The sequence below is a fragment of the Hyperolius riggenbachi genome, chromosome 1 (assembly GCF_040937935.1).
Source record: "Hyperolius riggenbachi isolate aHypRig1 chromosome 1, aHypRig1.pri, whole genome shotgun sequence".
NCBI classification, from domain to species: Eukaryota; Metazoa; Chordata; class Amphibia; order Anura; family Hyperoliidae; genus Hyperolius; species Hyperolius riggenbachi.
Window position 1 is genome coordinate 649,471,631 of NC_090646.1, and position 17,475 is coordinate 649,489,105.

Below are 17,475 nucleotides of genomic sequence, written 5' to 3' on the forward strand. Positions count from 1 at the left end.
GCTGGCGGGTCATCGGACCTGTCGGATATTATCAATCGAGCCATCAGCGCCTCGATTGATAAGGACTGGAAATGCTGTGTATGCCCAGCATTAAAGAAGCTCACAATCTAATCTTACCATAGTTTAATGTCCTACCATAGTTTGTGTTTCTCTGCAGGTTGTGTGACTTCACTAGCTAAAGGATGACACCTAGTGGCTGCAAGGAGCTTCACTACAAAGTTTTCCATGTTCCGAAGTGAGCAAAAGCACCCAGAGTGCTCTAGGGAAGGAGTGCTGTATTACATTACATCATAGCCTAGGCTATGGCATAACTGGCAGGGCAGGGCTACATACCAATATACAGCAATATATAGCGATTGGAAGTGTTTCTGATGCTGAAACCGGGATAGCTGAGTATCCTAAATAATGTACTTTGTCACTACAGGGCCTCTTTAATTCTCCAGTTGAAGAGTGGCATATAATAAAGCAGCACTGCACTCCTTCCTCTCTAGGGCAAGCAGTGTATTGTTGCCAGTAGCAATAACTCAAACGTTTACACCAAAAGCGCTGCAGCGTGTATAATAACAAAGCTACCAGAGTGCGCTCAGTTCTTGGATGGCAGTCCAGAACAAAGTTTCAATATAGGAACAAAGCGCACATCAATCTATCCAGTTCATATAAACACTACAGTGTCAGCTCTTAATCTCCACTAAATGCATATCAATCTTAAGGTGGCCACACACCATACAATAAAATGATTCCATTTTACAGCAATTTGATAAAAACGATGTTATCTCCTGAAAAAATTGAAAGCTTTTTTTTTTTTCATTCGACTGAAAAATCCGATTGGATTTCCTGGGGTTTTTTTTTCGATTTTTTTTTTTATATCGATCCGGAATGCCAAATATTTCTCCAATTTTTTTTAAAGATTATCAATTTATTAATATACACACACTAGCAATTTTCTCAGAGTTTCCAATCAGTTTTATCATAATTGGGGAAAAATTGAACCTAGGTGTGTGGTACATTGGTCATATTTTAGAAATGTTACAATCAGTGTGAAAAATTGATTGCAATTCTTAAATTGAACAGATATTTAAAAAATTGTATGGTGTGTGGCCACCTTTATACCTATATATAGGTATAGGTCTGTGAGCAGATCTCCTCGGCTGTCCACAAACGGTTCAAAAGTAGACTTCCGGCTGTTCATTGCACACTGAGTGACGGCACACTAAAGGGGAGCCTGGATCCTGATGCACCAAGGAGACTGGGCCATATAAAGCGATTGCTAACCCATCTAACAGAGGTTACAACGGGAGGATGAGTTTGTTCGCTGACGGGTGACCTGGTGGTGAAAATAGATTTCCTCCATATGGAATTAGACTGAAGATTGATATGCATTTAGTGGAGATTAAAGGAGCACTATAGCGAAAAAATTTTAAATTTTAAATATGTGCAAACTTATACAAGTAAGAAGTACATTTTTTTTTTCCAGAATAAAATGAGCCATAAATTACTTTTCTCCTATGTTGCTGTCACTTACAGTCGGTAGTAGAAATCTGACAGAAGCGACAGGTTTTGGACTAGTCCATCTCTTCATAGGGGATTCTTAGGGATTTATTTATTTTCAAAAGCTCTTAGTGAATGGCAGTTGCTCTGTCCAACTGCCAAAAAACTGTGTAGCCAGCAGGGAGGCTGTCCAGCATCATTGTTTAAATCCTTTTTAGAGAATATCTTTATAAAGAATAAAAGCCTTGCTGAGTATCCCCTATGAAGAGATGGACTAGTCCAAAACCTCCGCAACACAAGAGAAAAGTAATTTATGGCTTATTTTACTCTGGAAAAACATACTTCTTATTTGTTTATGTTTGCACATATTTTACATTTTATATTTTTTTTGCCATAGTGCCCCTTTAAGAGCTGACACTGTAGTGTTTATATGAACTGGATAGATTGATGTGTGCTTTGTTCCTATATTAAAAGATTGACAGTAGCAATGAGCCAGTAGTGTCCTGTCGCCAGGCACCATAAGAAGACCTTACACCCCGATTATATTTTTAAAGCGGACCTGAACTCGGAACTTCCTCTCTGCTCTAAAAGATACACAACAGCATCATAAACCTTGAAGAAGAAAAAAAATCTTTGGTACGGCTGATGCAAGTCCTGCAATAAATCTGCAGCGTGTCTATTTCCTGCTTTCATGGAAGCACACATAGGGTTAACATCCTGTGTTTAGAAAGTATCTGCTCTGCCGAGACAGCCAGCTGACACAGCTGAAGAGATCAAATTACACTGGTGCTTAATCACAGATAAGGGGGAATTAGACAGGCTAAACTCTAAATACAGGTTCCCATGTTTTCCTTCTGTTCTGTGCTAGAGTTCAAGTCCTCTTTAATGTATGATCCGATGGTATATAGTGTGTGGGGATAAGTTTGCTTTGTAACTTTGTATATGTGACTCTGACTCTTCCCTCCTCAGTAAAAGAGAAGCTGACGGCCGATCCGGACAGCGAGATCGCCACCACCAGCCTGCGCGTCTCCCTCATGTGCCCTGTAAGTACTTGGCTATGTTAACCTCTTAAGGACCGCAAGCTTTACGACCAAGAGTCGCCCCCGTGCCCAGGCTATTTATTTATTTTTTTTTGTTTCAAATTAGGGCTCTGCAGCTTCAATGGCTTGCTGCAGAGCCACAGATCCATGCACACAAATAACACCCCCTCCCCCCCCCCCTTTCCTGCTCTCTGATCGCTGCTGAATTTTTATAAATTCATTTCACTTACCCCCCCCCCCCCCCCCCCCGATCCGCTCTTGTGCCTCCCCAGGGACAGCCGAGTGTCACGGCTGTCCCCGGTACAGCACTGTACAATGTAAATAGATGGCGGTTTTGCCGTCTAACAGTCTCCTAACGGTGATTGCCACTGGGAGACTGATGATGGAGCGGAGCAAAACACGCCCCCAGGACATGACGCCGATTGGCGTTACACGGTCCTGGGGGAGCCGCTGCATTCACACCAATCGCCGCGACGTGGTCTTAAAGTAGTTAAAGTGGCTAGAGCTCCATATTAACTGAAAAAATAAAAATGATCAATCGTCCAATAACAAAGATTTCTTATTTAGCTTACCTGTTCTGATTTTTTTTTTTAGTGTTTACTGCCAGATTTAGGAGAAAATGTGATATGAAAATAAGATTAAAATAATATTTCTATTGGTTTCCATCTTTACTGTTTGTTAGTGATGCCAAAAGTGACAACACTAATGCCCTCTTCTTTTCAACCCAGCTCAGTGTTAATTTTTCCTCCCTACTGCCACAGCTTACTTCCCCTCCCACATCTAATATCACCTAGACAACAGGCTTACATCACTGTGTAAATTCTTCAAAGGTGGGGGGGCAGGGGGTTCAATTACCTTTTGTTCATAGTGTCCTTGTCTTATCTGAAATTGGAAGCTTTCTGTTATTTGCATTCTGAGATGAGATCTTTACTGTAGCTTCCCTAGGAAGGGAAGTTTGAAGACCGGTCTGTAGCTGCGTGTAGCATCTGAGCCCAAGGATGGTTTCTTTAATGCAGTCTCCTTAAACCTGCTGTGTGTTGAACGGGATGGGTCTACATGCAAAGCCTTAGAAGATTATGTCTAATGTATAGCTGTGGTTCTCTAAAAAGCACTTCAAGGGCACCTATAGTGAGAGGGATATGGAAGTTACCATATTTATTCCCTTTTAAACAATATTGGTTGCCTGGCTGTCCTGCTGATGCTCTGCCTCTAATAATTCTAGCTATAAACCCTGAACAAGCATGCAGATGTTTTTGATAAAAATATCAAGATTAGCTGCATGCTTGTTTCAGGGTTGCGACACAGACACTATTGATGCTGAATGATCAGCAGGTCTGCCAGGCAACTGGTATTGTTTAACCACTTCAGGACTCAGCCTTTACCCCCCCCCCCCCCCTTAAGGACCAGCACTGATTTCTAAGATCTGTGCTGGGTGGGCTCTACAGCCCCCTGCACAGATCAAATACCAGGCAGAGCGACCAGATCGCCCCCCTTTTTTCCCCACTAGGGGGATGATGTGCTGGGGGGTCTGATCGCTCCTGCATGCATGTGGGTGGTGGGGGGGGCACTTCAAAGCCCCCTCCACCGCATGATTCCCCCTCTCCCTCTTCTCCCTCCCTGCCCTGGAGATCAGAGGCTGCACAGGAACGCATCTGTCCTGTGCAGCCTCTAACAGGCTCCTGCCTGTCATGTGACAGCGATCCCCGGCCGCTGATTGGCCGGGGATCGCTGATCTAGTACACCGCTGCTACTGTTAGCAGCGTTGTAAAAATGTAAACAAAGCGGATTATTTCCGCTTGTGTTTACATTTAGCCTGCGAGCTGCGATCGGCGGCCCGCAGGCTATTCACGGAGCCCCCCGCCGTGAATTGACAGGAAACAGTAGCTCGCGCGAGCGGCTGTTTCCTGATTAATTAGCCTGCAGCCGGCGATGCAGATGTGCGTCGCTGGTCCTGCAGCTACCACTTTGCCGACGCGCGTTATGAGTGCGCGGTCGGCAAGTGGTTAAAAGGAAATAAATATGGCAGCCTACATGTCACTCTTGCTTCAGGTTCCCTTTAAGTGACTTGTTTTCTGCTGTTCAGCTAGGCAAGATGCGACTGACCCTCCCATGCCGCGCTGTCACCTGCACTCACCTGCAGTGCTTCGACGCCGCCCTCTACCTGCAGATGAATGAAAAGAAGCCCACCTGGATCTGCCCCGTGTGTGACAAGAAGGCCAGCTATGAGAGTCTGATACTGGATGGGTAGGTGTGGCTTTCAGGAGTTTATTGTGGATATGGTGATAGTTTGTGTAAATGTTAAATGACAGTCTGGGGCTTACAATACAGTTTTTAAAGTTAGTGTGAAGGGTAGTAATAGTTAAAGCAAACCTGACAGCAGTGAATACTGCGATTGTAGGCGGAGTTTATAACCTCACTGTGACGGTTTATATAAATATGCTTTAGCAGAAGGGAGTCTTTAACCTCCCTGGCGGTATGATTATTTCCAGATTTTTTTTTCTAAAAGCGATGCAATTTTTTCACAAGCTTTCAGACCCTAAAAATCATACCGCCTGATAGAGCTGGGACAGCCCTGCATATTCCACACCTCCAATGGCTCCAACTCGGGATTACTGCTCTGACCTTTGGATTTCCATCCCGAGCCTGACTCTGGGTTACCGCTAAGGAGGTTAAAGTGAACCCGAGAAGAGAGTGGTATGGAGGCTGCCATATTTATTTCCTTTTAAGCAGTAGTGAACTGAATAACACCAGAAACAAGCATGCAGCTAATCTTGTCAGTTCTGACAATATTGTCAGGAACCCCCGACCTGCTGCATGCTTGTTCAGGGTCTATGGTTGAAAGAATTACAGGCAGAGGACCAGCAGGGCAGCCAGGCAACTGGTATTACTGAAAAGGAAATAAATATGGCAGCCGCCATATTATTCTCGGGTTCCCTTTAAAGCAGCAGGGACAGCCATACTATCCTAGGGGGAAAAAACCACATATATAAGAGGATAACTATTTGTTCTACTTACATAACAGATGTATTGTACTGTCCACATTTTAATTACAGTGAATCTTGTATAGTAAATAAAGAGAATTCTGTTCCTGGCATTTTCTATCTTGATTCCTTTTGACTGAAGCCAATCCTGATGTCATTTCCTCCCTTACTTTTTTTTCCTCCTAGACCCTGCATTGTCATAGCTAGCTTGCTTTGTAAACATGTCAGCCAATCAGTGAAGAGCAGGAATGTGGGAGGGGTGATGACAAGCTTCCTTCTTGTTGGCAATTTCAAAAATAGAGCCAGGCTGACTGAAATAAGATTTATTACAGCAGAAACATTTCTGAATAGATTAGTGCGCTTGCAATGCAGGGTGAGGTTCCAGGCTACATAATAGACACAGAACAGCGGGTAAATGGAATTTGATTTTGTAGCTGATGATCCTGCTTTAAAGAAAACAATAGTAACAGATTTCTCTTGCTGATTCCAGGCTTTTCATGGAGATCCTGAACCAGTGCTCGGATGTAGATGAGATCCAGTTCCAGGAGGACGGGTCTTGGTGCCCTATGAGACCAAAGAAGGAAGTAGTGACTGCCCCGAGCGCTCAGTACCCCCACATTGAAGGTAAGGGGGCCCCCCATAGTGTGAACCCCAAGCCGGAAAGTTGCTTGCCGACTTACCTGAAGCTAAATGGAATTAATGGAGGAATGGAGCTTTGATACAATTTATGGGAGGCTGCTCAGCTGTGAATAGCTTTGTCAAGTCTACTGGCCCCTTGTCTTGATTTAAGGTGGCCATATATCAGGCGACTTGGCGGGTGATCGACCATCCGATTCGATGATCATGAGCCAATCGGATGAAAATCCAAGAGCAGGCTTGATCGACAATGTGACAAATTTTGGGCCAGAATTGGTGGTGTGCGTAGATCAGACATGCTGCAAGACGTTGGGCCAACATGCGTGAGCGGTGGTAATGGTGTGTGATATCGGAACAAATGCGTCAGAACCCCAGGCGCTGTCGTGCCTTCCCCGGGTGCCACTGCATGGATACTTTACCTGTGGGTGTCCACCGCTGGCTCCATCTGCGCACTCTACCTCCCATACAAGCACCCCACATGGTTGTCAACATAATGGCCTCTATTCATAAAACATTTGGGGCAAAAATATTCGTGGAGGGAAAATACCGCATCGATATTTTAGACTTTTGGGTGGTCTTTCATAAAAATCTTGTCAGCTGCGATAGCAGTGCAGAGATTTCCCGCTGCAGGCAGGCGGTAACCTAGTGGAAACACAGAAGCAGGCAGAGTCCCTCCTTGCGCTGCTCTCTCTGCTGCTGCTTGGGAGGTCTGTCCCATTCACTTGTATGTATTGTGCACGCTTCTCGCTACATCAGAGGAAGCGGTATTTCCCGTACGCATACCACTTCCTCTAATCTTTATGAATTGATATTTTGTAACTTTTTCTGGATAAATCTAGAAAATCAACGCACAAGGCGGAAATGTATCGCTCTGCTGGGGAATTGTAGCTTTTCATGCGGAAACAGCTTTTATGAATTGAGACTAACTGGTAGGGAAAGTCAGCTGTTTCCAGCGGTAAGCATGCAGTAAAAATTTTATTAATAGAGGCCATTGTGAGCGCATTTGTGATGTCACGTTACGCCGGCAAAAAATATATATAAGTCCTGGAACACACAGGTAATTTAAGCATTGAACACCACAAAACTATGTGGGAGCATGGGGCTGAAAAAGGTAAGTGCCAAGAAAAAGATATGTTCAATCAGACCCTGCTTCAAATTTCACTGGAAAAGCTTTATTCAAAAAGATAAATAACACTGTATTGACACTTTGTGTCTCTTAAAAACATAAAACACTCACTGCTAAGATGTTCATGCACAGCCGGCTGAGCTCACACAAACAGCATAGCTGTCATACCAGTCCGACCAGGGATCCCATCACACACCTACTGTAAGCGTATGTAGCTATGTTAATAAATGCTGCATCTGCTAAGCAAAGTCCCAGTGCAGGATAATAAACTATCCCATAACATGGCTAAATACCCGCATAGGCATGAGAGTCCTAGATGGCAAAAGCTGGACACAGATCCGCAGAACTAAATGCACATGCAGTTAGAAAGCAAAGTTCTGCCTCACCGAGGCTCTCACCAGTCAGTAGATCAGTTTATGGCCATCACGTATCCGGTGGGTTTCAAACTACAGCCTTATGTTAGCTAGTAACATCCACTACAAGTATATTCAGCAGTGCGAGTAGGATCCCTCAGGTCTCATGGAAGAAAACTGGAGCAAACGTGTGCACACGGGTTTTTTGCCAGCCGGCAGTAGGTCCAGCCACACTACCCTTCTTGTACAGGGCCTCCCGCACGGTCAGCCGGCGGCAGGCTCCGTCGTAGGCTTTAGGCAGGGTATATGGCCGGGCTGCACATGGTAAGCAGTGAGGACGCCTTCACCACGCGTATCGGCCGCTTCCGGCCTTAATCATGTGATCTTACGCCGGCAACCTTGTGGTATCTGAATCCAGCATATACAAACCTCTGTGCTTACCTAAGGTAGCTTTATCTTGGGACGAGTGTCACGCCAATTGGCATGAACGCAGCACAAGGACCGCCTAACGTCAATTGGCGTCAAGTCCTGGGGCGGGGTTTTTTCAGCAGAATGCGTGGAAATCTTCGCTTCAATGATGGCCCTCCGCTCCGGCATCAGTCTCCCAGCGGCGATCGCAGCTCGGAGACTGTTAGACAGCAAAATCGCCGTCTATTTACAATGTACAGCGCTGCGATCTAAGGCAGTGCTGTATTGGGGACAGCCGTGACACTCAGAAAGTGATCGGCTCTCATAGGCTGATGTCTATGAGAGGCGATCGCTGTGATTGGCTGGTATGGGGAGGGAGGGAAGGGTTTAAAAAAATTAAATATAAAAATGGCAAGATTTATAAATAAAAAAAAAAAAAAAAAAAATCAAACAAGGCAGGAGGGATAAGAGCCCACCAACAGAAAGCTCTGTTGGTTAGCAGAATGGGGGGCTTGTGTGCTGAGTTGTACGGCCCTGGCCTTAAAGAGACTCTGTAACATCAGAAACATCCCCTGGGAGGTACTCACCTCGGGTGGGGGAAGCCTCGGGATCCTAATGAGGCTTCCCACGTCGTCCTCTGTCCCACGGGGGTCTCGCTGCAGCCCTCCGTGCAAGATGACGTCATTATTTACCTTCCTGGCTCCTGCGCAGGCGCTCTGACGGCTGTCGGCTCCGAACTACACGGAAATGCCCGATCGCCGTCGGGTCTGCTCTACTGCCCAGGCCCAAGTTTCCGGCGCCTGCGCAGTAGAGCGGACCCGACTGAGATCGGGTATTTCCGTGTAGTTCGGAGCGGAAAGCAGCCACAGCGCCCCCGCTGGAGCCAGCAAAGGTAAATATTGATTTTACAGTCGGGTCTGTCGCTGGCTGTTCGGAGGGCTGCAGCGAGACCCCCGTGGGACAGAGGACGGCGTGGGAAGCCTCATTAGGATCCGGAGGCTTCCCCCACCCGAGGTGAGTACCCCCCAGGGGAGGTTTTTGAGGTTACAGAGTCTCTTTAAAGGGGGACTGAAGAGAGAGGTATATGGAGGATGCCATGTTTATTTCCTTTTAAGCAATACCAGTTGCCTGGCAGCCCTGCTGATCCTCTGCCTCTAATACTATTAGCCATAGTCCCCGAACAAGCATGCAGCATATCAGGTGTTTCAGACTTTCAAGTCAGATCTGACAAGATTAGCTGCATGATTGTTTCTGGTGTTATTCAGTCACTACTGCAGAGAAATAGACCAGCAGGGCTGCCAGGCAACTGGTATTGATTAAAAGGAAATAAATATGGCAGCCTCCGTATACCTCTTACTTCAGTTCCCCTTTAAAGCTGCAATGGCCTAAATTGTAAAAAAAAAATAGCTTAGTCACTAGGGGGGTATAAGCATACAGTCCTGAAGAGGTTAAACCCAAAATAAAACTATGGGATTCCAGCAAAGTCCTCTTTGTGTTTATGTTCACTTTTTTTGTTTTTTCTAAGAGTAAATATGGTCAATGAGATGCTAACAATTTTGAGTTAATGCAAAGTATATGTTAACCTCCCTGGCGCTATGATTTTAGTTTCTGAAAGTGGTGCTATTGTGCTATTTTTTCACAAGCTTTTAGACCCTAAAAATGATACTGCTAGATAGATCTGTGGCAGCGCTGCACATTACACACCTCCCATGGATCCAGCTTGAGGTTACCGCTCTGAGCTGAGGATTTCCAGCCCAAGTCTGACTTGGGATTACCGCTAAGGAGGTTCATTTTATGAAAATATTTGTAGCTCAGATTCAAACTCAACCAAGATCACCAGCCACCGCTTTTTATTGGGTCCAATGCCAAGCTGCATATATTTGTATAAACCGTGCATTGGGATCATCCGACTGATCCCCCTCTGCTTACGAGCGAGCTTTGGCGGTCCTGGTAACTTGTTTCCTGTGCGGCAGGGTCCGGCCTCCTCAGTAAGATGTACTCCATCATAGAGCCCAGCGAGCCGAAGAGTAAGAAGAAGGCGGAAGTCATAGATCTGACCATCGAAAGCTCCTCAGAAGATGAGGAGGAGCCGGCAGCTAAGAAGAAATGTCTGTATATGCCGGAGTCCCCCACACCCCAGACTAAAGGGTGGGTGCATCTCTTTCTGGCTACATTCCCTACCAGTAGCTGCAGAACTCACAACCTGTCGCATCTCTCCTTTATTTTAGTTTTTGGATGAGTATAGAACGTGGAAAGGCCCCTTTCACACGGGCCACTGACAGGAGGCGAATTCACCGCCTGTCAGATGCTCTCCTGCACCGGCTGTGCACTTGTTAGCGCCATGGAGTCAGGTCTGAGCACAGCTGCACTCAGACTCGACATGCCGCGTTTTTCCTCCGCCGGGTAATGCCACCGTGTGTCAGCACTTGGCACACGTGCTGTTACTACTGCTGCAATGTGGCTGCATTTAAATTGCACCGGCAGAAGGGAGACTGAACTGCTCGGCAAGCGCACAGTTTAGCCTCCAGCCTTTAAAAGAGATCGAAGATGTTCTTTTGGGTTTTTATTTGTTGTCTGTGTTATCACTGGGGAGATTTACCCTCGTTTCCTGTCTCTGAGACCTCCATGGATCCCTTTCCCCGGGGGTTCGTGGTGAATATTGTAGGCCCACCTGCTACGCGTGCACGACTCCTCAACCGTCTCCTGTGCACCTGATCGAGCCCTTTCGACCAAACCCGATCAATCTTTTCAATCGATTCAGACAGAATTGGTCTGGTGGCCTTGTAGCAGCATCGATCTCTGCCAGATTATGATCGAATCGGCTGGATACTGATGACATAAATTCGGTAATGTATGGGCACCCTTAGTATGTATCTGTCTGTAAGCACTTAGCCATACACTGTTGAAATCCTGCATCACAGACTGCACGTGCTATTGGCTGCAGTCTCCTCAGACAGAAACAGGCTGTGCCCTCCACTTAAAAGGGGCACTATGGCAAAAAATTGTAAAATGTAAAATATGTGCAAACATAGACAAATAAGTACGTTTTTTCCAGAGTAAAATGAGCCATAAATTACTTTTCTCCTATGCTGCTGTCACTTACAGTAGGTAGTAGAAATCTGACAGAAGCGACAGGTTTTGGACTAGTCCATCTCTTCAGAGGTATTCTGAGGTATTCTCAGCAAGGCTTTTATTCTTTATACAGATATTCCCTAAAAAGGATTTAAACAATGATGCTGGTCAGATTCCCTGCTCGCTACAGTTTTTTGCCAGTTGGACAGAGCAACTGCCATTCACTAAGGCCTCGTTCACATCATACGCGCTTCCGTGCGGATATGGAAGCGCGTATGATGTGCTGAAATGCAGGAACGGCAGAAGAGCATAGACTGCCCTTCTACCGTTCACATCTACTGCGCTGCGCAGCAGTACGATGCGCTGGGAAGCGCTTGCGTACTGCTGCCTGCATTTTGCCCAGAAGCGCAGAGCTGATCCCAGCACTGTCAATGGATGGGATCAGCAGCGCAGATGGCGTGCGATCGGAACGCAGATGGCGTGCAATCGGATGCGCTGCGTTCCAATCGCACAGCCATCTGCGCTGGCTAGATGTGAACGAGGCCTAAGTGCTTTTGAAAATCAATCCCTGAGAATCCCCCCAGGAAGAGATGGACTAGGCCAAAACCTGTCGCTTCTGTCAGATTTCTTCTACCTACAGTAAGTGACAGCAACATAGGAGAAGAGTAATTTATGGCTTATTTGTCTGTTTCTTATTTGTCTGTTTGCACATATTTTACATTTTACATTTTTTTCCGCCATAGTGTCCCTTTAACAGTCTGAACAGTGGGGATGATACAAGTAAAATAGCAGCTCCACCCATAGAGCCTCAAGCTGCCTCACGAAATGTTGATCGCATGACTGTATTCAAAGTCAGGGTTTTCTTTTTTCCCTTTTTCTGCTGCCGATACTTCATTTTATGCTCAAAGGTAACATCTGTTGCTATTAGATGCTCTCAGATCACGGGGCTTTAACCACTTGAGGACCCACCCTTTACCCCCCCTTAAGGACCAGCGCTGTTTGTTTGGATCTGTGCTGGGTGGGCTCTGCAGCCCCCAGCACAGATCCGCGGCCACACAGAGCGATCAGATCGCCCCCCTTTTTTCCCCACTAGGGGGATGATGTGCAGGGGGGGTCTGATCGCTCCTACCTGCAGGCATGTTGCGGGGGGGGCACCTCAAAGCCCCCCCCGCGGCGACATTCTCCCCCCTCCCTCTCCTACCTGCTCCCCCCGGAGATCTGGGCTGCACAGGACGCTATCCGTCCTGTGCAGCCAGTGACAGGCTGTCTTCTGTCACATGGCGGCGATCCCCGGCCGCTGATTGGCCGGGGATCGCCGATCTGCCTTACGGCGCTGCTGCGCAGCAGCGCCGTACAAATGTAAACAAAGCGGATTATTTCCGCTTGTGTTTACATCTAGCCTGCGAGCCGCCATCGGCGGCCCGCAGGCTATTCACGGAGCCCCCCGCCGTGATTTGACAAGAAGCAGCCGCTCGCGCGAGCGGCTGCTTCTTGATTAATTAAGCTGCAGCTGGCGACGCAGTACTGCGTCGCTGGTCCTGCAGCTGCCACTTTGCCGACGCACGGTATAAGCGTGCGGTCGGCAAGTGGTTAAAGAGGAACTCCAGTGAACATTTTACTGTTGGCAGGTGATGTAGCTGCTGCATGGTTTTTGGCAGTTGGAAACAGCTGTAAACAGCTATTTCCTACAATGCACCAAGGTTCACAGACAGGAAACTGCCAAAAGTTCACTTTTCTTGTGGGAGGGGTTTTATCACAATATCAGTCATACAGCGCCCCCTGATGGTCTGTTTGTGAAAAGGAATAGATTTCTCATGTAAAAGGGGGGTATCAGCTACTGTTTGGGATAAAGTTAAATTTTTGGTCGGAGTTTCTCTTTAACTGGCAGGTATGTTTTCAGTGTACGGAAGCAAAGCCACAGGAAACAGCATGCAGACTCCTTCCTCTAGAATGTGACCACAGGTTGCTAGGCAACCCACCCTTAGCACTTCCTGAATGTGATTTACTGATACATGGCTGAAGAGTTATTTTTGCTCAGCACTTTCACAAGTTAGCAGTGATGTGTTTTCTGATAGGTAGGGCTGCAGAGACAAAAGGGGTTAATATATGACCAAAGATGCAAAGACAACCTCCACAAAAATGGGGCAGTTGGACAGAGCAACCAATTACGGTGCCTATAAATTAATTGATTTTTGGTATCTGTATCCGGCCAATATGATCATAATGTTTGAATCTGCGACATGGCCACCCAATCGATCGTTTAAATCTCAGTCGAAAGGCTCGATCAGACATCAGCCCAGTCCCTGACACCCACCCCCAAAGTGTATGTGTGTGTGCCCAGTTTTTCATACCTTTAAAGAGCAACTGTAGTGAAAATAATGTAATAAAATAATCTAGGGCTCAGACACACTATAAGCACTTTTTGGCCATCAGAGCTTTCTGAAAGCTTTTTTTTTAAAATGCTCCTATTGACTTACCGTACATTAAAATCACATGATTTTACCGTGGTCGCGATTTTAATGCACGTTAATGGGAGCATTTTCTAAAAAAGCTCTGAGATAGCTCTAATGCCCACAGAGCACTCAAAAAATCGCTTGTAGTGTTTTTGAGCCCTTATAGATTGTTTAGTCAATGTTTGCCTATTGTAAAATCTTTCCTCACCCTTACATTCTGAAATTTATAACAGGTGGCAACAGCTTTAGTCCTGTCAGGTGCAGTTCTACAGAATGTTTGTTTACTGATCGTTCCAAAGCTGGTAGAAAATATACCTAGTCTCCCAGAATGCTCTGGGAGAATTCCACGTAGCCTAGGCTGTGACATCACTGGGAGGGTGGGGCTACATACCATATCCAGCAATATATAGATCTAGTGTTTCTGATGCCAAAACTAAATAATTTACTACAGTACCCCCTTTAAATTATTATTTTATAAAGGAAGGTAGTAAAGGTGATATATTTGCTTAGTGTTCCGAGTGTAGTTTACTGTGACCTTTCTGTGACAGGGTGTTATCCTATCATCCCTCCACCATCAGGCTGGGGAAGGTCGGTGGCGTAGAAGCAGACTCTCTGCACCCCTCCATGGTGGACTATTCCGAACACTTCCGCCACTCCGCCATCGCCGGCCTCCCTACTGATCTCTCAGGTAAGCCAAACAGCCCAACTGGTGAACTCTGACATATAGACTTGTAAAGAATATATTATTATTTGTAAAGCGCCAACATCTTCCGCAGCTCTGTACATAGTACAAAACCAATTGGGGAGCATAAATACATGAGAAGTTCAAAACTACAATCAGGACATCCAGCAGCAGAAGTACTAATACATAGCTGATGTGTGGTTTGAGACATCAATGCTAATACATGTTCACATGGTAAATTACAGCAGAATAAAAAACACTAGGAGGAGATCCCTGCCCTTGCAAGCGTACAATCTAGAAGAGGGTTGTGGGTTGGAGACATTAGAGAAGAAAAAACAGAGGTTAGCGGATGAAGCAGTGAACCTCTACTGCGAACTACATCAAATTCTAGGCAAAATATAGGGGGGGGGGGGGGGTATGGAGGGGGCTGATTGTGGAGTTCTGTGTAGGCTGCAGTAAGGGGTTTGAACAGGACTCTGATTGGCAGCCACTAGATTGAATCAACAAAAACCTGCACAAAGGTGGCCCCTACAGACTACTTCCTTTTTCTTTTCTTGCACCTTGGGGAACCTAAAACCTGCTGCACCTCACAGAGTTCTGTGTAGAGACAGTCCTCTTTGTCCTTTTGCTTACTGGTGTGGAAAGAGTAGGGACCCTTTCGACTTGGAGGAACCTCAGTGCTGGTGAAAGGGTCTGGTACGGAATGCTTTTGTGTGCACTCCTCTTTGTCCGGCTTCCTTGGCATCTGTATGTTCCAGCAGCCTGATGAGCCTCAGATGAGCGTACTTGTTCATTTGGCTTTGAAAACTTGGCTTTCTCAGAGAGATGTTACTCTGTCTGTCTCTACAGTGCAGGAGTTGTGCGGAGGATGGAATTTCTATCTGCCAGTTTGTCCTGAAACTGTTGTTGTTTAACACGTAAGCAGGATAGCACTGACATGACGGGCGCTGCTTCTGTGTGGATAATGGACTTTGTACCTCTCTCTCTACAGATTTGGACTTTCTCCCTTTGGTTCCAGTTGCTTCTCAGGTAAATTGAGCTTCTCAGTGCCACATGGGATAAGGGTTCATACCTTATATATTCATTACTAGGATAATACACTAACATCTGCTGCAGGTGGCTCCGGTGTCTTAAAGAGAAACTCCGACCAAAAATTGAACTTTATCTTAATCAGTAGCTGATACCCCCTTTTACATGACAAATCTATTCCTTTTCACAAACATACCATCAGGGGGCGCTGTATGACTGATATTGTGGTGAAACCCCTCCCACAAGAAAAGTTCGAACTTTTGACAGTTTCCTGTCTGTGAACCCTGTTGCACTGTGGGAAATAGCTGTTTACAGCTGTTTCCAACTGCCAAAAACTATGCAGCAGCTACATCACTTGCCAACAGTAAAATGTTCACTGGAGTTCCCCTTTAAAGGAAATCTGAAGTGAAAATAAACTTATGATGAATTGTATGTGTAGTACTGCTAAGGAATAGAACATTAGTAGCAAAGATATGAGTCTCATATTGTTACCAGTGCAGGAAGAGTTAAAGTGGACCTGAACTCTTGCGCAGGAGAGAAGGAAAACACAGATAATTGCACCCTGTATGTATTTAGAGCCTTTAGACTGTCTAATTATCCCTCATCTGTGACTAATCACAACTGTAATTTGATTTCTCCCGTGTCAGCTGACTGCCATGGCAGAGAAGCTTATTTGAAAGCACAGACTGTTAATATGTCTGCTTCCATGAATCAGGTAGTAGAAACCGTGCAGATTTATTTTAGGATTTGTATCAGCTGTAACAAAGGTCCACTTTAAGAAACTTCACTTATCTATGCAAAAGAGCTTCTGTGAGCTCTCAAATTTCCAGAAGCACTTACACATCAAAGAAATAGTGAGAGGCAGCTTCAGATAAGATTTTACTGCCAGGAAGTTCAAAAGGTCATTGTTTCTGCTCTGTTTAACAGTTTAAAATGTAGAGTGTAGTTTGTACTGCAAATTTTAGCAAATGGTGCAATTTTATGAAAAAAAAGCTATATAACGGATATGAGACTCCCTTCTTTGCTAATGTTCTAATAATTATTAGTACTACACCTACAATTTATTATATCATGTTTTTTGTTTTTGCTTCAGTGTTGCTTTAAAGGTAACCTGCTATGAGAGGCCATCTTTAATGTCAGTTTCCCATCAGCTGTTATACTGAACTTTCTGCCTCAGTCGTGTCAGACACCTGGAACAAGCATGCAGCAAGTGGAGCGTAAAACTCGGCCCAGGCAGTCGCCAAAAACCGCCTACGCCAGAAATCGAGCGTGTGAACAGGTGCCTCCGATGCCTCAGCCAGCGATCTGCCGGGCAGATGGAGTTGGCTGAGAGCATTGTTCTTTCTACTCACCTGTCACCGCCTGTGGTCCCTCCCCCGCATAGCCACAGAACATGTCGCCAACCAGCAGGCCAGTGACGCATCTGTCGTCTGAGGGATTGGGTAACTATCCCTTGCTGGTGACTTTCCTCGTACATGTGTATGGGGCTTAGGAGCTCCTGATCTGCATGCTTGCTCAAGGTCATCCACTTAGGGAAAAAAAGGCAAATGATAGGTGGACAAGCAGCATTTTAAAGTAAAATGGTTGTGCCTCTCATGTCAGCATTTCTTTAGGCATAGATCTAGAAATGTGTTTTTCTTTTTTTTGGCTCCCAAATCTCTGGTGGCAGGTGGAGCCACACTGCAGCCATTTTGTTATGTACTGGATGTCTAGGCTTAGATGGAGCTAACACTGTTGAGCCACACTGCAGCCATTTTGTTCAAGTGAATGGTTACCGATTAAAAAAAAAGAAAAGTCAGATATTCACCTAAGGAGAGGGAAGGCTTGGTCCTAATGAGCCATCCCTCTCCTCTCCCGGTGCCCGGTGGATCCTCCGTTCAAATCCCCCGCCGCGGGGGACTTCGGAAGTCTTCGGGAGCACTCGGGCACTTACTGCGCACGCGCGAGTGCGTCAGAGTGGGCACTCGCGCATGCGCCGTATGGAGCGGCTCGTCTTCGGGAGCCCGAGTGCTCCCGAAGACTTCCGAAGCGGCAGTATTTGACCAAACTGGTCGATTACTGCAACGGGGGATCGTGAGCGGGACCGGGCACCGGGAGAGGAGAGGCGAGGCAAGTCTCATTAGGACCGAGCCTTCCCTCTCCTTAGGTGAGTATCTGACTTTTCTTTTTTTAAATCGGTACACATTGGCTTTCAGTAGTGGATGTCT

The 17,475-nt window shown here is 46.0% G+C and overlaps 2 protein-coding genes across 5 annotated transcripts in view; both read left to right on the plus strand.

The window, feature by feature from the left end:
• The window catches only part of ST8SIA5 (ST8 alpha-N-acetyl-neuraminide alpha-2,8-sialyltransferase 5), a 989,793-nt gene that overhangs the window by 686,218 nt on the left and 286,100 nt on the right, over window positions 1–17,475 (plus strand). The gene's annotated exons all lie outside the window — the stretch shown is intronic.
• Window positions 1–17,475, plus strand: part of LOC137531568 (E3 SUMO-protein ligase PIAS2-like) — a 36,557-nt gene that overhangs the window by 18,449 nt on the left and 633 nt on the right. For 3 of the 4 annotated variants that reach the window (XM_068251493.1, XM_068251503.1, XM_068251522.1), the window contains exons 8-13: window positions 2,458–2,531; window positions 4,612–4,772; window positions 6,000–6,133; window positions 10,006–10,180; window positions 14,106–14,245; window positions 15,231–15,268. In XM_068251493.1, the coding sequence (XP_068107594.1) occupies window positions 2,458–2,531; window positions 4,612–4,772; window positions 6,000–6,133; window positions 10,006–10,180; window positions 14,106–14,245; window positions 15,231–15,268 (722 nt within the window). The remainder of the gene's footprint in view (window positions 1–2,457; window positions 2,532–4,611; window positions 4,773–5,999; window positions 6,134–10,005; window positions 10,181–14,105; window positions 14,246–15,230; window positions 15,269–17,475) is intronic. The other variant, XM_068251513.1, reaches the window with a different exon arrangement.